We start from the raw sequence: 21,130 nt of genomic DNA, 5'->3' as shown, positions 1-21,130 counted from the left end.
TCGTACATATCAATCCCTCTTAAATTATACTTTGGTAAATAACTTCCTCTTCCTTTTTGAACAAATTAGGGTTATTTGTTGAAAGCTAAAAATTTACCGTTAATACAAAAATGTTCTTCAAATTTCTAATAAAACAATAGTGTCGTCTATAGATATAGGAAGATGTGGTGTGAGTGCCAATGAGACAACTCTCCTTCCAAATAACAATTTAAAAAAAGTAAACCATTATAGGTCAATGTACGGCCTTCAACACGGAGCCTTGGCTTACACCGAACAACAAGCTATAAAGGGCCTCAAAATTACTAGTGTAAAATCATTCAAGCGGGAAAACCAACGGTCTAATCCATATAAAAAATGAGAAACGAGAAACACGTATAAATTACATAAACAAACGACAACTACTGTACATCAGATTCCTGACTTAGGACAGGTGCAAACATTTGCAGCGAAATTAAATTTTCTAATGGAACCAAACCATTCCCTTTTTCTAAAACAATAGCATAACATTACAACATAGAAAAACACACGATAAAATATCAATTGACAGGCCTAACTCAATCAAATGACTGTTTGCTGTACATGCAAAAACAAAAGAAAGAAAAAAAGAAAAATAATCTTACTCATCTCTTGTAATAAGTTTAAGATTGTAACAAAAATGTTTTGATACTTCATAAAAATTTAGATACGAATAATATAATCATGCATGTATTTTTTTTATCATCTCTATGATTTCAATTATGCATTAAATCGTTTACGTTCATGTTCTTTGGACTCTGGTGGATAGCGTTCACATTGCCAGTCATACAATTACAAATACAAAAATACCAAAACAATTATTAAACAATCGTTATAAATTAATAATAAATAACTCATTCCTGTTCCATATTCCTTGAAAAGGTGAATCAGGTTAATTAATAAAGTGTAATTTTCATTTACATTTGGGACTAATTCACTGCTAGTACAGTGTTTTTTTAATTATAAAATAACTTTCTTTACTTTCAAATCACCTTGAATACATTCACCGTAATCATTCGACGGTATCTAACAGAGGGCATATGGTTTTATTTTCCATATCCAATTTCCCATTATAATTACAAACGGGTGATATAATTTCTCCACTGCTTTTCTAGTTAGTATTGTACCCACCTTGATTCTCATATCTCAATATAGATTTATCCTTTATACAAATTTAAAAATACATATCAAGGTTATTTGTATTTTGTTTCTTTTTATTCATTTCCACTTTTTAAAAAGTTTAAATCGTATCTATAAAAGGACAAACAAACATTTTGGATCACTAAAATAGTATTACTGGTAAATGTGTTTTAAATATTGATTATAAACATGATTCAACACTTCAAAATTAATTGTGAAATATAAATCTGTATGCATTTATAAATGAACACGATTCTCAGTGATTGTCTTTGAAAACTATTGACATAACTATATAATATGTAATATAAATTTCTATCTATTATATACTATCAACTATTTAATTAAAGTCGCATTCAACAATTTAGTTGTACAATGTAATTATAACGTTATTGACATTTTTAATCAATGCATGCATATAAAAATAATTAAGTCCTGTATACAGGTAATCTTTAAATGTTTACAAATCTGCTACGAATTTTTGACATATCATATTTCATACAGTGATAGTTGGTCGCAAGCTAAGGCAAAACAAACAAAGTATATATGTTTACTGTCGCATGCTGAAAAAACCCAGGATAGGTAGGTAGGGATTTCTTTCTTTTACATTAAGTCTATGGGAGCACCATTGTGACTTTAACAGTGCTTAATTATAAATGGCCACAGTCCACTGAACATAGACAATGATGGTGCGGATGGGTCATCCGTATACTATAAACAAATTCTTGTTTGATGCTATTTTTCCACTGCTGTTTTTAGTGCCACTGCTTTGCTTTTGTGCAGGATATAAGCACCAAATAAAATACAATATAAATTTGATGTGGTTAATAAAATTTTTATAACCATAAGCATACTCAACAAATATATACCCATTGCTTGTTACGGCTAGATAGTTCTTACTAGTATTTTCATTGAGATTAAAAATAGATTAGAAATAATCACTATTGATTGGGTAAATAACACCCATTTGGTTTCCAAGTCAATAAAGTTCCAAAAAGATAATTTTAATCTGAACATCTTTTAATTTTCTGGACGTTATTAAATGTTTAACACCAGAAACGTTAAAAAGATTGATGAATATCTAGAAACTAAGATCACAAACTTATAACATTAATTCAGTTTTGCAAATGAAACATTCTTTATAAAGATGTTTAAACCCATGATTTCAATTTCCTCAAAAGAACTGTGAATTCAACATGTAGACCATTATATAAATGGCTTTGTCGTTGTGTTCCTGGTCCACTTGATATGACTAATATGTAAGACGTTTGCCATTGTAGCATTCACCACATTAACTTGATTAAGGGTTTTCCCTGTCCACAACTCTGAGTTTATTATACTCCGATAAATTGCCCTTCCAATTTTATATACTTTAATCTAGACTTATACTTTTATGATAATTAATTTCAATAAATAATTTGTAACAACCTGCGAATATATTGCCTATCACAAATATCAACAGTTTGAACCGATATCAATACATACACGATTCGAATATGTATGGCAGAAGTTATTGCGTTTCAGATTACCTGGATTATTCTATTTAATGATTGATCATGTGTACTTGTAAATTATAAAGGTAGGATGTATCAATTATGATTTATAGGTATGACGGCGGTTTCTTCTACAAAAGATGGTTTTAAGATGGAGACTCTAGGTGAAATTTCGAGAAAAGAGGGATTTGATGACATAAGGCCATCACAACCAATCACAGAAGAACAAGACTATCATAATTATGACCTTATATCTGTATGCATATTAGATTTTTTCTTTATATCGTTTGACTTTCTTTAGAGTTGATGTGATTCTCCCAGTCATGATAAAATGATTTTTCAAACTATTTTTTATTATTATACTTTTTCTGTCCAATAGTCGACTTTTTGAGAATTTGCTGAGATATTCTTATCATACCTACACATCTATTGTTTCTTTATACGGTACCCATGGTCCTTATTTGAACCAGGAAATCTATATAAAAATATGATAAATCAGGCCATGAATGAAGATGTTGTAAAAAGAACCCCAAAAAACAGTATTAGTAAAGGACCCTGACTTAGGAATGGGTCTAGTTGAAATATAACTGTAAGTGTCACCACAAAATTAAAAGATCTACTTGCAAATCTTATGACGTTTGAGTTTCAGAATGTATGCGGCTTGCTAAAAATTGTTCTGGTAAACTACTCTTAAACAGTATAACAAAAACAAGGAACCTTCTGGCTTTGGTAAATTCCATGAGGGGAATTGAAAAAAAATTACTGAATCAAAAAATAGAGTTTTTCAACTTAACATTAATACTTCCAGACAATCTCGATCTAACACATAGGCTTGTTTAAATTTAAAACATTCAAATTTCAGACGATCGGTATCTATCAGTTTATTGATATGTGAAGGTAAAACTTTGTTATTTTTGGCAGTGTCTTACTTGTTTATATTTGTATATATCTAACAATTGGATGGACAATATTAAGATGAATTGTCATTTTCGGAAAATTTTGGAAACGCAGTTGAGGAGACATTAAGTGGACATGGTGTAATGATTGTTTATTCATAACTATACATTTTAAAGCATTGGATTGTTCAGATAATTTAAATAATTATTTATATTGAAATAAATATTTTTTTATAGACAGAAATTCAAGATGAACCACGAGTCCAGGGTTATTTATCTTATTTTTCTACTTTTGCTGGAGAAAAAATTACTGATCGCTATGCTGGAGGTTTGTGTCTTTGCAAGAAGTGTTTAAATACAAATATACTAGTAGATATGTTATTTTGATGCTAAAATCATAATATTGAAGAGACTTTTATCAACACCTTCGCATTTACGCATATTTGAATGACAATAGTGACTAAGCTCGATATCTATCAATAAGGGACATGCAATGTAAAAAGTAGAATAACAAAAATACCGATTACAAGGAAAATTTAAATCTGAAGTCCCTTGTCAAAAGTAAAATTAATGCTCAAACACATCAACCGAATTAAAAACAAATGTCTAATTCCTGAATGCGTACAAGCATTTCCATGTGTCGGAAATGAGGGATTAAACCTGTGTTCAATGTTAGTTAAACCTCTTAATTGCATGACAGTCAATACAATTTCACAATATTAAAAGCAAGGTTTGAACTAACAGAAAAAATAGGTGAACATGTCAAAATAAGGGGACAACAATACCCTATGTGTCATCAAACTTATCTTCAATACATCTTTCAATGAATTAAAAAAAAAAAAAAAAAAAAAAAAACCAAGCCGATATATAGAGTATTTTTAAATGAATGCAAAATCTATCAAATTTAACAATATGCTAAATTTCAATTTATCAAAAAACTAAATGTAATGAAGAATTGCACATGTTTAATGCTACTTTAGGTAATGCATACAATTAACTAACCAAGCAACCTACTGATAATCATGTTAGTAAAGGTGAAAAATCCATTCAAATTTGTTTAAATGTTCATTAGAAGCAATATTATAGATTAAAGCTGGTTTTTTTTACAATACTGAATTATTTTGAGCTGATATAAAATCGTTTACATGCTCTTTAAACTCGTATATATATTTTTAAAGAAAAAATCAAAGAACGGTCAAGAGTAGTCAAAACATCATGGACACCCAAGGAAGATATGCAGTTAGGCACCATAGTCAAGGTGAAGAAATCAGGAAAAGAAGTCCATGTGCAGTGGGACAAGCTTGAAGAAAAAGTTAACCTGTTAGATCTACGCTTACTTGACAATGCGCCAACAGGTATGATCAAATTGCATTTTTTTACTTTTTGTTTTATCTTGAATTGACTTTAACCATTGTCTTTTTTGTGGGGCTTTATGTCTTTTATCCTTAATTTCAGTTATTTATCATTTCTACTTACCGAATACTTTACTTTATTGCACGAAATTAAAGAACACAGCAACAAATATCAAATTAAATGATAATTTGATCAATATATTTTCACATTATCACAACCCAGTTAACATGATCATTTAAGAATTGACCTTCTAATTACCGAAAAGATTTCAGTGAGAAAACGTCATTTGTAAGCCATTTAACAACATGCATAATTCAAAGTGTAAAATTGAATGAAACCACCATGTGCTTGAATGACAGATTTAACCTTGCATCTCATTCTTGCAGGCAATCATCGGATTTTCTGCTGTGATAGATGTCATTATTTGAGCAATGTTTTTTTTAAATCAATATTTACATTTGATATTCGTGGTAAAACAATGATATTCAATATATCATTGGGTGTTTTTCTTTTGTTTGTTCATATTCGAGCCGCAATGTTTCACGTATAGGATTTCAAATTATTGCACCGCTTGAACAATTGTATTTTGCCACGTAAACAACCTTCAACAAGGTGTAAAAAATCATTTGACTACTGTCAGCACTCTAAAACGCTTGAACTGTTTCAAGTTTTTGGACATATGGGTAAAATTGTATACACTGCTAAAACTCTGACAATATATTAGAAATTGCCTGTGCCAATTCAGAAATATGCATATGACAGTTGTTATCCATTCGTATGATGAGTTTGAACTTTGGATTTTAGCCACTTGCTTAGGGACTATCCATTTATAACTTTGTTTCGGAGTACAGTATTTTGAAGTTGTACTTTTGACTGTAACATATAATAAGTTTACTGTTGTCACGCTTTTAAATACTACAAAACAGGTAAAGTTAAAGTAAATTTCACTTATTTTGTTGTTTTAGATCCTATCTTGATTCGAAAAATGTTATCAACTGTTACCTCTCTTACGGCTATAATAATTTAGTTGAGGACTTGAGTATTATCTAAATGAGTGATGATTTTGTTTGCCTTTGACAAAAAGTTGTAATTATCGAGTTACATTTCATATCTTTACAAATGTACTTTAACAAACTAATGTGAAGAAACACATATTTTCACACGAGTTATATAAAATTTATGAATGATTACATTTTCTTTAGAGAAAAAAGAAAAAAGTTCAAGAGTAGTATTGATATCTCGAACAACCATAAACAGCAGTACAGTAAGCGGCATACATGCTGAAAGAAAAGTAAACCTACGTTTATTAGACAATGCACCCATTGGTATGCACTTTTTATATTTTTAGTTTTAACTGTGAACTCTACCTTTTTGCACTAAGCTGAGCCTATATTAGCTTTAAGATATCAGGTAATCATAAAGGTCAGTGTAAAGCATTATTCCTGTTCTACATCAACGACATGCCAGATGGGATCAAATCCACTGTCCGCCTATTTGCTGATGATACAATAGCATATCTTACCATCTCATCTGACAAAGATTCAAATGACCTTCAAAGCGACCTCGACAAACTGGGAACATGGGAAGACAAATGGAAAATGTCCTTCCATCCGGACAAATGCAATGTTCTCACCATCAGCCGCAAAAACAACACCATTCCAACATCTTACACATTGCATGGCCACAAACTGGAACCTGTCAAAAGTGCTAAATACCTTGGTTGCACCTTCACATCCGAACTGAAGTGGAATGATCATATCAATAATATATGTAACAAAGCCAATAGGACAATAGGCTTCCTTAAGAGAAATTTAAACATAGGAGCAACTTCAGTAAAAGAAAATGCATACAAAAGCCTCGCAAGACCAATAATAGAGTATGCAAGTCCAGTATGGGACCCATACTTTAAAACGGAAATAGATCGCTTAGAAATGGTCCAGAGAAGAGCAGCAAGATACGTTTCCAACAAACACCATAACCACTCAAGTGTCAGCAAAATGATTGAGCACCTGGAATGGCCATCTCTGGAAAAAAGGCGAAAAGACGCTAGGCTAACCATGCTCTATAAAATAGAACACGACAAAGTGGCTGTAACTAAGGAAGGTCGTCTTATGCAACCAACACGACTGTCGAGGAACATGCACGACAAAAGTTTTCAAATTCCTGCAAGCAGAAGTGATTACAGGAAATACTCATTTTTCCCAAGAACAATCAGGGATTGGAACGCTCTCCCTCCTGGGGTAGCATCAGCACCGTCAGTTGAGGCCTTTAAAGCCTCACTGACAAATCTGAACTAAATTATCGAATTGGGGGGGGGGGGGGGGGGGGTCTGTATGCGCACCTAAGTCATGGCATAATAATCAGCTCGTTGATTGTGGCCATTATCAGGCAGAAGCAGAAGCAGAAGCATACGGCTCAATATGTATGAAGTTTTGCCTTTTATTTTAATTGATAGAATACACAAAAAAAGAAACAGGATGATGATTGATTACGAATTAAGCAATTGTAAGAATTAAAAAACATAACCAATAATTGATGTCTGCCTGTTTCGAAACCAGTGTATCAAAAATGTATATGTAATAATTTTCATCAAATCTTTAGGAAATTATTTTAATTAATTTAAATGTTTACAGCGCTTAAGTAAGCAAATATAATATTTTATGGTTTAAAGAGCCTTAATTGGGATAAAATAACATTCTAAAATGCTTATATCTCTCAGTCTATGACATATATGTGATACCACTGATACAACGTCGGACGAGTTTTCCCGTACATTACTGTATTAGATATAACGGATGTGATTTTTTTATATGAATAACAATCTATCTTATCAATCCGATGCAAACAAAATAAAGTTTGTCATTTTTTAATCAGACTAAATTTGATTGGCATTCATTTCAAATTTCGAAGTTACATGTCAATGTTATATATTAACCCAAATATTCCAGTGGAAAAGTTTTGACATTTTGATATTTTTGTATCCATAGACAAAATAGAACATGGAGTAAGAGTAGTAAAAAAATCATGGATACCTAAAGAAGAAATGCCATTAGGTACAATAGTTATGGTGAAGAAAGTAAGAAAAGAAGTGTATATCCAATGGGACCAGATTGAAGAAAAATGTAACCTGCATGATGTACGTTTAGCGTCTGATCTTCATTGCGCTAACAGGTATAAGTGTATAATATTTTGTATAAAATATATTTAGAATGTGACGTGGCTGTTGTATATATTTGTTTAAACAGAACGCATAAGAGTTGATTGCGGGTTTGCAAAAAGGTGAATTTCAAGATATATGTTGAAATTTGCGTCTAGTATAAGGCCTGGCAAACAGTAATTAGTTCAATGATATATTAAAAATTAAGTAAGTAAAAATTCTTAACAAATAAGGACCCGATACCTATAGTACTATTTATGTTCTGCTATAGATTATTTAATAGCAGCAGCATAGTTTTTGCCAGGTTATTTTCAGTTTATTTTCTACTTATGAGTTTCATATTTGAACAACGGTATACTACTGTTGCCTTTACTCGATTATCCCTATGAAAACGTATGCCTATTTTATTTTTACAGCTATTACAATTTATTATGACTGTTATGTCAGAACCGGATTAATTGTAGCGCTTTTAAATTGAATTAGAAAATGTTACTAACAGTCTTATTAATATTACCAAATTTTTGAAGAAATGTTTTTTTTCTCAATTAATAATAAATGTATTGTATAGTTTGTTATTTAGATATAACTGGTTTGAATTTGGCATAACATTGAAAATGATAATTTCTTTTATTTTAAACACCAAATGATTTAAACAAATGTTTACATATACAACAGAACGCATACTTAGGTTTTACATTTTTGGGTATTTGTTTTATTTATAGTGAAAAAAAGGAAGGTTCAAGAGTAGTAAAAGTTCTGACGACCTCCAATGAAGAAAATTGTCTAGGTACCATAGCTAAGATCATCAAAACAAAACAAACAGCTCGTGTTCAATGGGACAAGCAACCTGAAGAAAAAGTTAAACTTGTTAAAATACGTTTAGTCGCCAATTATCTTACAGGTATTAACTAATGATATCTTTAAAACTTTTAATTGCTTACTCTATATATTTTCAAAAAAAAAAAAGAAAGAATCGAAAGACAATTTCGCATTGTTGAAAAGTTCAACACACAAGTTAAATGTTTATAGAGATCTGTGTCTCATATTAGGTCATGATATCTATTCCATTACTTGACAACTTGTATTTCCGATTAATGCATTTTACGTTTTAAATCTGTTTATGCTTTATCTCGTATAAAACGTTGTTTTAATTCAATCATGTGTTGCCAAATGCATATATTGGATGTGCAGGATGAAGGTCATTATTAGAATATGAGCCTGGGACTCGTAAGTAATGAATTAGCTTAACTTTTCTATGAGGGGTGAAGCTTACATGTAATATCTCTGTTTAAAGAAACAAACTATAACCACCAGACCATAGATGGCCAGTGACCTCAACCCTAGTATATAAATACCTGTTCCATAATAATTTGTCATAATTTAAAGCAATATTGTGTCGACCATAAAACCCATTGGAAAAGGGTGGGTTTGACTGATAATCCCTAGTATGGGAAGTAATTACTTTCGAGCCTCAGGCTCATATTCTAAGAATGACCTTCATCCTGCACATCCAAGATATTCTTGGATGAAGGAACATTCTTATTCATATTTCACCTTCGGTCTCAAGTAATGAATTAGCTTGGTTAAAGTGTAGACACAAACTAAACACAATTTTTAAATAAATGCCACATTTAATAAAGCATAAAACTCACAAGATCATCCAGTAATTACAACCGAAGAAAAGTGTTGTATTACTGATATTATTCACTTCCCTGTTATAGAACTTATAAAAAGTGTTAGCACATGTCCAGACTAAGCTGTTGCCATAATGTCTTTAATAGAACATCCTGAAGCTAAAGGCACTTATGAAGAGGTTCCTCGAAATGAGTGAACCTTAAAACGTCGGCTAAAATTAGAACTCTCTCTAACTGTCTAAACTTAACGAAAAGTTCCATAAAAATAAACAGACTAAGATGAATTCCTCACATATTTTGTACACAAAACCTAATAAATTATTGTCTTAACAACACAAAGTTTAGGTTTATCAAAACCCTTGAACACCTCATTAGGTAGACTAACTAACAGATCTAGTATTTTTCAAAAGCTCATGTTTATGAAAATATAAAGTGCCTTGTCTCTGAATGAAAAACATATAATGTAAATCTAAAGATTGTACTTTAACAGCTGTAGTCAAGGCAAATAACGACACACGTATAAAACACAGTCTTCAATGTTAAATCCTCCAATGAATATAAAGAACTTTAAAAAATTTGCACTAAATTCACCTCCGAAGTGAAAGAGTATCGAACTCTTCAATTGCAGATTCAGGTTTAAGAAACCTTTCACATATAGTAAACTAACAAATTTAGTAACATCTACTTCTTAAAGGATCTAGTCTGTTTCAACATAGATCAAGTAAAATTTACATTGAACATGCTGAATATGAACAGCTTCTGTTTTACAAAAAAGTTCAATAATCAATAACATCCTTTTCAGATGGTGATAAGGAATTGGTTCTCCTTTGAATACACAAAATAATGAAATTTCTAAACAAATATCGAAATTGCTTCATCATAGATGCATGGTCTCCACGATGAAGTGTAAACATATTTTTCAAATGATTCTGAAATCTTCTATTTATGAAAGAGGGACGAAAGATACCAAAGGGACAGTCAAACTCATAAATCAAAACTAAACTGACAACGCCATTGCTAAAAATGAAAAAGACAAACAGATAAACAATAGTACACATGACATAACATAGAAAACTAAAGAATAAACAATAGGAACCCCACCAAACACTAGGGGTGATCTCAGGTGCTCCGGAAGGGTAAGCACATCCTGCTCCACATGTGACACCCGTCGTGTTGATTATTTGATAACAAATCAGGTAAATAGTCTTATTATTTAGGTAAAATTCATGAAAGGGACGGGGTTTGTAGTTACGACGTCAGGAAGATATCCGATATCATTTATGAAACGGTTATTCCATAACGGTCAACCAACTCGCGATGGCGTCCGTAAAATTTTCTACTAAGAAATGGAAAGTTCATAATTGGAAAGCTGACATCATCTCTTTTGTCGTAAAGTTTTGTTTTCAAACGACCCTCATTGTCAATTTATAAGTGATTTCTGAATACAATACAGACGTTTTTACCCTACCGCACAATCACCACTTCAGGTGTTGGTTCAATTATAGTTTTACAATACACATAGGAAATAAACAGATTGTCCAATGATTCAACCTCTTAATTAGCTCCATTAGCTATCCATTTTTGGACTTAAATGATTTCCTCCTTATGTAAATCGAAATGTATTTTATTCACAATGACGAACCTTGTGGCACAACATTAAAAATAATTTTATAACAATTTCTTATTAAATCTAATATAAATAGATCATTAGTTATATTTTCCAATTCATAATATTTAAGTTATCTACTGTATATAGGAACTGGTTGATAATTGGTACCTCTTTGAGATTCTCTGTTCCCTGTTGGGAAACCTCTCCCTTTCAATGAAGGGAATTGCCATACACCCTGTTGACAGACAGAGCATCCGCAGATAAAAGACTGATACTGCCTTTCCAATAACTGCTGGGAATGAAATAATTGCTAGACTTGGAACCTCTTCCAAGGAATTTAGGATTTGCTTAGAATCGTTGTATAATCACCAAGTTTGCATTTGTTTGGCTTTTTAACTATTTTGATCTGAGCGTCACTGATGAGTCTAATGTAGACGAAACGCACGTCTGGCGTATAAAATTATAATCCTGGTACTTTTGATAACTATTGCTTCATGCAATCATAACTAAAAATGTGATTAATCAACTATCACTATCAGAATTACAAATTGGTTTTATCATCTAGATATTTCTGAGCATGTCGTAAGCGTTTAATCAGAAACCCATGGTCAAACAAACAAATATAATATCACAATAAATTCCTTGTATCATTAAGATCTAATGGCTCATTCTTACAACAAATATTAGCCAACTCAACAATAGGGGTGATGGTCAACCCCTTTATAAAGTATCTCTGGGTTTTCTGCATCTTTGAAACCACTGAAAACTTTAATGCAGGATCGAAAGAAGTATCAAATTCAGGTCTGGCTGGACTATAATCAGCCATGGCACAAACACCAAAAAGGAGGTACATGCACTGTATCATTTCAGCATTTCAGATCAAAATCTATAACTAAATGTTCATTAAAGTAAGCCTCTAATGGCAAAATTGGAATACAGAAGCAGGGTTCTCTACAACCTCTGTTTAAGTGGAAGGCAGATAAACTGTCCCACGCCTCATGTTACATACAAGCTTTTTACTACATTTAATAAAAATTAGTCAAATTCAATGTATCAATCTACATGCCTATTTGAAATCTCAACAGTGCTATCTCCTCTTGAGAAATATTCACAAATCTATGAGATTTTGAAGCTTTACCAGTAGCACTAGATTTTAAAACTTCCTTTTGACAAGTTTTGTTGCCTTTTCACTTGTCATTAATTTCCAATTGCAATGCCATTTTTGTTCTTTTATAAAACTACTAGGTTTTATAAATGTTTAAGAAGAGGATTTACTCAAAATATCTCTAGTTTTCCGATTAAATTTATCATGTTTAATAGCCATAACCCTCATTAGAGTTAACATCATTCTAAACATCTTGCAAAAGCAATACATCTGCATTATCAAATTCAGCCATTGTAATAAAATAATGCGTACCTGTACAGGTAATACACATGCAAATTCTGAAGAGTACGCACGACCTTCGGGGCAAAAAGAAATACTTTTAAATATCTACCTGTTTAACAAACAGGAGTTTATGAATTGCCGTACATCGTAGGCAAAAACTTAATGAATATACAAAATTGTCTAAATCGTAGACAATAAAAGTTTAAATTTATTTCCATCAACAATTGTCATACATCGTAGACAAGAAATCTTTAATTCATTTCCATCAACACTTGTCATACATCGTAGACGATTGAGAAATAAGTATGTCTAATTAACATAATAACATTAGCACTTGTCAGACATCGGAGACAAGTTAAAAGAAATCTAAGTAACATTCCCCTAAATCTAAGATAAAAAATAAAATAAATAAAAAAATGCAAGTGAAGTGTTCATTTCACACCCTCTAGAAAAATAATGACAAGTTATTATGGAACAGGTGCTTATATACTAGGGTCAAGGTCACTGGCCATCTGTGGTCTGGTGGTTATATTTTGTTTCTTTAAACAGAGATAGTACATGTAAGCTTCAACCCTCATAGAGAAGTTAAGTTAAGTAATTGCTTGAGACCGAAGGCGAAATATGAATAAGATTGATCATGTTTGACAAGTCCAAATAATTTACACTGTAAAACATCTTTTTTAGGAGATTATGACTGATGATGATAGTACTATAATTTTTTACAAAACTATTTGGTATCCGTTCAATATGTTCAAGAAGTTAAAACGACATTTTATCTTTTCTTTTGTAACTAATTTTGCGTTAATTAATACTATATTGAGAGTAATAAACTAACATATAATGAATTGACACTATTCAAACGTTACATCACAAAAATTATTCAAAATATATAGATTTAGGAAGATGTGGTATGAGTGCCAATGAGGCAACACTCCTTCCAAGTCACAATTTTTAAAAGTAAACCATTATAGGTCAAATATAGTATGTTTATATTTTGAAATCCCTGAAATACTTAAGCAGCTGTGTGTACTATTTGATGATTCTGAAATGATTTCAAGAGATATAATCTACGATTTTGATTTTGTGTAAACAATATGCGGTACTTTTAATGATGTTAGCGAAAAGACCATTTTTCATGTCATTTGATATTGTAATAAAAGCAATTAAAACCATATACTGTATATTCCATGCCAAGAGCGATAAAATAGACCTTCAAGAAACATACATTTGAGTATAGAGTACACATAAGCTTGACATCTTCGAATAATTGATTTTATTTATAGAAAAAATAGAGAAAGGTTCTAGAGTAGTTAAAAGATCACAGACAGCAAGAGAAGATATACCTTTTGGTACAATAGTCAACATAAATCAATTCAAGAACGAAGTTCAAGTTGAATGGGACAAGCCGGAAGAAAAAGTTGACCCGCTTGACCTTCGCTTATATGACAATGCGCCATCAGGTAGTTCATAGTTATAATGTGTAACTTTTATATGTGAATGACATTTGTAATTGGAAACAAAATACAAAGCTTTCGTTAATATCCGTTATCTTGAAGTCGCTTTTATGTATTTTTGGTATATTCCACTTATCATTTTTAAAGGTTCAAAAGGTTTTTCAGCTATAAGTTCAAAAAGTTACATTTGATCCAGTATCTATTTTTAAAATAGATGTTCCTGTCTTTAAGGCAAAGTTGACTTTATCACTATTGTATTCATCTCCAACTTCCTCAGGCAAAGTTGAACTCAGATGATTTGTCTATTGTGTTCTTGTTCTCTTTATAACAAACCTCTCTAACCGCTTTGTTTCTTATTTAAAAAATGCTTGTCTTTCAAACATTTTGCATGAATTATACTTGATGATAGTAAATCGTGAAAAGCTTTATCCGCATGGTGACCAATAGATGTAAACTTCTATGTCATCTTTTGGATTGTTGTACCCATGACAAATATACCACATCTTTTTATTTTTATATTTAAAAATGTAATAATGAGGACTTCATTAGAAAAAAAAAGTAGAAGTAAAGTCAATTTTGATGTTAAAATGTTATTTGAATGTTAATTGAATTTGTGAAAAATAAAAAATTGAAAACAATGGTGTTTCTTCATACATATACAAGTAATGGCAGGAAAGTCAATTTTTGGTGAAACCGGATCCATTTTTTTGTAATTGCTAACAGTTAAAAACCTTGTCCTTGATTGAAAAAAAAAATAATCAGCATATTTAGGAATTTATCTTCTTATGTATTTTTTCAAACAAATTCTGGACTTCATATGATTAGGTTTAAGAGTTCCTAATGAAGATATCACCAAGAATAGTTTGGGACGAAGAACATATATTAAACTGTGTTTTCATCTCCTGTGAACACTGATCAGTATAATGTTTAAAAAAAATTCGAGGTGAATGAAAACAATGAATTGAAAAGAAAACCCTTGTGATTATTGCACCACATCATGTCAATCTTACATAACACAATAGCTATAAACCAAAGCGCAGTCATAGGCAATACTTATGAAATGATATTATGACCATTGAATCTCACACTACTAATAATATTTCCATAGAAAAATTGTTTTAACCAAATGAGATTTGCCTGTTGTATTGTATTATATATTGTATTCTAAAATGTATTTCACTGTTTGTTCCAGGAGTGAAGCATTCAAATGTAACATGTGACGAATGTTATACGTATCCTCTTCGTGGCATACGATGGAAATGTCTCCACTGCGACAGCTACGATCTTTGCACAGTCTGCTATATGGTTGATGAACACAATGTCAATCACATTTTCAGTCGTATTCAAAGTGAGGATTCAAAAGGGTAATAATCTACTATTTTAATCTCCATTATTTTCCCCCTTTTATCCTTTATTCTATTTTTGGGTCTTGGTGGCTGAATGGGGTAAGAAGCCCAATTTATGTATTTCCAGCCTACCAACATTGTTGTGAGATTGATTATAATCATCTCCACTAGAATTATCTGCTTCCTAACCTAAGATAGTTCTTTATAGACAACCCAGCTTCCCCAATAAGTATAAAAAATGGCTATCACAAAACAGACATAAGTTCTTAAAGAGGCGATAAACACCAATTTATTAACAAACACACATATATATATATATTTGTTCAAGAAAACAATGTTCAATACTGTTGATTTTTAAGTATATCGTATGCATTTTATAGAACATTATGGATTAAATCTGGTTTGATAGCTAGCGAAAATCCCACTGTATTGACATCAAACTGTGAGCCAAATAATACGATATGGTGAACAAAAATGGGATACAGCTGTGTTACATTGTTACAATAAAACAAGCAAGTATGTCGACAAATAAATGGCACAATAGCACAATGAAGGGATTAATAGATACCGAGCCACTCCGAAAGGATATTACCATACAACCTACTAAGTTATACAAAGACACATTAAATAAAAACACGTAACCACGTAATTTAGATGTCAAGTGGGTTCCGTTCCTAGAAATTATATTTCAAGATTAATATGTATCATTTGTGATGTTTATACGATTATCTGTCAACAAGGGGTTTGTTTTAAGAAAAGGACGAGACGTTCGTTGACCCAACCCAGAGTTACAGTTGCAAGCTCTACGAGTAAGGTAAAGAGATATACATTCGTTTTCGTTACCCACAATTTACGACAATCAAAAGTATTTGTACGAAGAAAGCTGATTTCATTAAAAAAATCGTTTCATCTTTGTCTTACAGAAAAGAACTGCCAACACGGTTTGATGTGAAACTGACTGGCTATGCATTTGCATGTGGCATATTAGAGAATGCAGAAGTGTCGCTCCGGAAAGATAACAGAAAAAGAGGTACAAACATTACAGTTTGATTGTCATACTAAAAATTAATTTTCCCCTCTGTGGTAGTTTCTATGAAAATATATCTGATTAACATGACTTCATAAAATTTTAAAAAATCCCTATGCGATCATCAGCTATTTTTCAGTTCATTTTATGAACACTGAAATTAGTATAATTGCGAAATCCTGCAAGTCGATAAACTTTAGATATGCTTTTCATCAGCAAAAAACATCAGTAAAAGCATTGTTTCCAAATGTTATGTTTGTCAGTTATTTTTATTATGGTCCAATGAGGTTTCGAAATATTTACAAACATTCGTATAGTTTTGTTATAAACAGCAAGGGAGAGTGGTGAAAATGTGTAGTGACAAGAACCATCAAACATATACTTTTATTTAGGTTATTTGCCTCACATTTGCACTTTGATTTATAGACTTATAATTAATAATAATTTTTGCGTTTTTTCTCTGAAAAATATAAAAAAAAAATGGAAAATTAATTCGTCTAGCTTATTCAGATGGAAACTTCAAATGAAATTAATAACATCATGTATAAATGTAGATGTTTACTTAGATAAACTCCTTAACAACAGGTTTAAAAAGGAGGAAAAGTAATTACCGAAGGCAGTACAATAGTAATTGCACATCTTATAAACATAATTAGACATCACCGAAATAAAAACAAGGTATGCACGACATTGATCAAAAGTGATCAGTAAAGAGGAAAAGGCATTTGAGAAATGTTCATTGACTTTCAAAATAAATTATAATATTTGTAGTGTTAAATGAGACCTGTATATATTGAAGAACAAAATATGTAATGCATTGTGTCTTTGTCACCTCTAAACTGTAAAGCTAAAGGGTAACATGTATTTCATTTATGGAAGTTTAATTTACAAACGTCCAACATCATTGCATTTGTATGTTCTAGGAATTGGGTATGATTTCATTCGTCACTTCCATTTATACATTTCGTATGATGATTAAACAGGCGTTGTTGATAAAGATATAGATATTCTGTTCGTTTTAATAGATTTTAACATGTAACCGTAAACATAGAAAACACAATGAACTTTGTACTGATATATTACCCAACTGATATTTCAATTCAAGGTTTAGTACTAGCAATACGTGATGATGTAGTTGACGTACAATGGTTGACTAATCATAAAAGAAGTCGACACAATATTTTGGAGCTACAATGCGAGGTTGCAGAAGCACGGCAGTTTTATCCGGACCATCTGCCAATACTCGGGAAAGGTTACAATTATTTACTCTTCAAATCAAGTATCTATATAGGACATGATAACGACTATGTTTAAATAATAATGGTACCATTTAATTTTGAACGTGCCTTTAACATAACCAGTACGCCCCTTCACCAGACTATTGAGACAAAGTATATGTATAACTCGTTTCAACACTTCACATTTTATTTAAGGCTATTAAGTTTAATCTTAATTCATGACATATCGGAAAAAGTACGAATACATGTTCCATTGTTGCTAGGCACATCTTTTGTTGTATTTTAATGCTAAACTGTCCGAGAAAAAAAAAATTGAAAGCCCACAACAAAACATCAGATATAGGAATTTTATATTTCATTTATATATATAAAGAAGTGTAGAACGAAGCTGGTCAAAGTAAATAAAAAGGGAATAACGGAAAATGATACCGTATATCTATTATTTTGGAACAACAAATGGCCTTTGTCACTGTCAACATTTTTTTAAATACGCAATGATACAATTTACAGAACTGATCAAGTTAAAAAGAAGGTTGACACTGACTCATATCAATAAAAGCCTTTGACAGTTAAACGCGTTTGACATGCTTATATGCAATATGATCCGATTTTATGACAATGTCGTCAATGAACGGTTACCAAGACAATGGTTGAAATATTTATAATTTGGGAATTAGACTTTTGCAATGGACGAGGTCATATATATTCGACATCGTTGTTTTCCATGAACATTAAGATGATGTTCATCATTAACGAGAAATTCTGTTGGGAGGCAAAAAAAAAAGGACGTCGATAAGAAACTTAAATGAGCACACAGGGTCTTCGACCAACACAATAATTTTTAACGTGCTTTATTTCACGTCTGTTTGAGACCTAACGTCAATTTCAGTCGAATTCATACACATAAATGAAAACATATTATTAGACCTTTAGACGCGGATAAACGCACTTACAATGATGTTCAGCGTAACTGGTCCCAACGATTAATTTTGCTATCAACAAATGCATTATAAAACGAACGTTGTTTTAATTGTAATTATTTGTATAGATACTCTAGGCCATGTTGACGTTGATTTCAACCACAACAACATAACAGAAAAGGTAATTCATTTTAATTTGTGTACGTACACTCTGATTTTTGTTTAATTAAAAATACGTTTTTTTTTTTAAATACATCTTGTTTCAAAAGGCATGTGATGATTGGACGTTTTTCTGGTTATAAAACGTGATTGTAAATATTCAATTTAGTAAGCCTTAAAACCAAGTTTTAACAACCATTTTCTTTAGAAAAAGTATGTACCATGTCAAGGAGAAAGGACTATGGCAGTTTTTTTTCACTGATTGTGTTAAGTCGTTGCATTTAATTTTGTCAGTTTTACTGGATTTCCCATTGGAATTTCACTTGGTATATTTGCTTTACTTTTTAAAATACCAATTGAATTAAACAGATTCAGGTTAACATTCGGTACCGGATTGAAAAGGAACAGAAACGATCATACAAACCTGTGCTGTACCTTATTTTCGCAAATAATCAAGACACAGATCACAAAAAAGAAAAATGTCTCCTACTGGATGAAGTCTTTGAATATTCAAGTAGGTAACTATAAACATTTAAAGTTATAGTAATTATGCATACATCATACGTTTTTAATATTTATATTTATCTTTATTTCGCGTCTCTGTTGTATAAAACGTATTACACGACTTATTTTTTAAGCTTAATTTTTTCGTTTCTTGATATAATTCCGATTGTTTGGTCATATAAATTAATTAATCACATTATGATAGAAAACTATTACTTTTATTAAGAAATTAAGTATGTAATTTATGTTTCATATTTCACGAAGGTAATAATAAACCTGACAGATTGTATTGTTATACGTTGGCCTCTTCTGTTTTATACAGGCTGATATTTAATAAAATTATCAAATAAAGAGATCCTTTGGGATTATATTAATGTTATCGTATTTCAATATAATTCTGCAACGATCATGTTACAGAAAAGACAAAATTACCATGCCATGTCATCGGAAAGAAGGTATTATTTCTGCATGGTTCTTCACGAGTTGTATGTATTCACCATACCACCAGTAATCATACAATCAAGGTAATTGTAGATTACATTTATTTATCATATAGCAAACTAATCTGTTTTACATAGTACACATATTTTTGATTTCAACTAGCATCTGACTCTTTGCATATATGATTCATATAATACAAATTGCATCACATTCCAGCTCTTAAAAAATTTACAAAAACACTATACTAATCATACAGGTTGTCAAGAAAAAATTGAGACACAAGTCATACTTTTTTTAAAATGTCGAGTAATAGCCCATGCAAATTAATACAAAAAGTGTTTTTTTCGGACTTTTGGACTTTTTTAGTGTATGTTTTGCTTTTGAGTCAAATTGTTTGTTAAATAGTAAGTTAACGAAATGAATTGATATAGATTGTTGTTTTAATCAAACAAAGGAATTAGTAAAGAAAGGATTCCGGATTTTCGAAAAAGGCGATACAAACACAAAGGAAACTGAAATCAAATACTTCATCAGAATGGCAGAATGTAAGTATTCCAAAAATATTATTAAATTTACAACAAAAGTGATGATTTTCAAGTCCTGCTATGAACTGCAATTTCTTTGTAGCACCTGCATATTGAGATGTTTACATCCTAGTTTAAACAATACTCCAGTACTTATGTTTATTTAGTATGCTTTCCTCGAAAGATAGTTGCTTGCGAATCATAAGGATCCTACATGCAATAACCACAATAATTTTCAAATGTTGAAGTCACATTTATTTATTTACAAATTTTACGGACGACATCACGAATTTGCTGATAAGTCTGACATGTCTTTTTCATAGATGATGCAATATATATTCCAATATTTGTTGTAACCACAATCCGGGTCACGTGTTTTTTGAATTTGACATTATGTTATAAACTCCTTGTTACTCATTTTTTTGTTTTCTATGTTTTGATTCGTATGCTGTCTTTTTTGTCTTTTTCTTTGTATTTGCCATGTCAGTTTATTTTTTTTACTTATAAGCTTGAATGTCCCTTTGGTATCTGTCTCCTCTCTATTAAAAGGTATATGTTATTTGTTTTATAATATTTGCATTATGATATTACTTTTACATTTTCAGATGTGTTAGATGAGAAAGTTCTACCAATAATTATTTCCTTGCGCAATGGTGGATTGCATAAAGACGTTTTAGTCAGTGCTAGCAGTTTATTACTCCCTATTATTCGATTTAAGGTACCAGATTAATTTAACAACATGTTATTTGTTAAAGGTATTTTTCAAAGTGATACAATGCTTTATGAAATTGTTCAGGATGGGCCTCTCATTGATCCTTCATTGATAAAAAAATGGC

At 31.1% G+C, this 21,130-nt stretch overlaps 1 protein-coding gene across 3 annotated transcripts in view; it reads left to right on the top strand.

The window, feature by feature from the left end:
- LOC139527997 (uncharacterized) overlaps positions 1-21,130 on the top strand; it is a 51,720-nt gene that overhangs the window by 2,934 nt on the left and 27,656 nt on the right. For all 3 annotated transcript variants that reach the window (XM_071323760.1, XM_071323761.1, XM_071323759.1), the window contains exons 2-16: positions 2,759-2,901; positions 3,779-3,869; positions 4,720-4,896; positions 6,097-6,219; positions 7,882-8,065; positions 8,774-8,952; positions 13,965-14,141; positions 15,328-15,499; positions 16,405-16,511; positions 17,614-17,760; positions 18,795-18,847; positions 19,195-19,339; positions 19,747-19,853; positions 20,225-20,315; positions 20,900-21,012. In XM_071323760.1, coding sequence (XP_071179861.1) covers positions 2,761-2,901; positions 3,779-3,869; positions 4,720-4,896; positions 6,097-6,219; positions 7,882-8,065; positions 8,774-8,952; positions 13,965-14,141; positions 15,328-15,499; positions 16,405-16,511; positions 17,614-17,760; positions 18,795-18,847; positions 19,195-19,339; positions 19,747-19,853; positions 20,225-20,315; positions 20,900-21,012 — 2,007 coding nt within the window. In that variant the 5' untranslated portion in view covers positions 2,759-2,760. The remainder of the gene's footprint in view (positions 1-2,758; positions 2,902-3,778; positions 3,870-4,719; positions 4,897-6,096; positions 6,220-7,881; positions 8,066-8,773; positions 8,953-13,964; positions 14,142-15,327; positions 15,500-16,404; positions 16,512-17,613; positions 17,761-18,794; positions 18,848-19,194; positions 19,340-19,746; positions 19,854-20,224; positions 20,316-20,899; positions 21,013-21,130) is intronic.

Source organism: Mytilus edulis, chromosome 6 (assembly GCF_963676685.1).
Source record: "Mytilus edulis chromosome 6, xbMytEdul2.2, whole genome shotgun sequence".
Classification (NCBI taxonomy): Eukaryota; Metazoa; Mollusca; class Bivalvia; order Mytilida; family Mytilidae; genus Mytilus; species Mytilus edulis.
The sequence above is the reverse complement of the archived record's forward strand: the minus strand, read 5'-3'. Positions and strand labels throughout refer to the sequence as shown.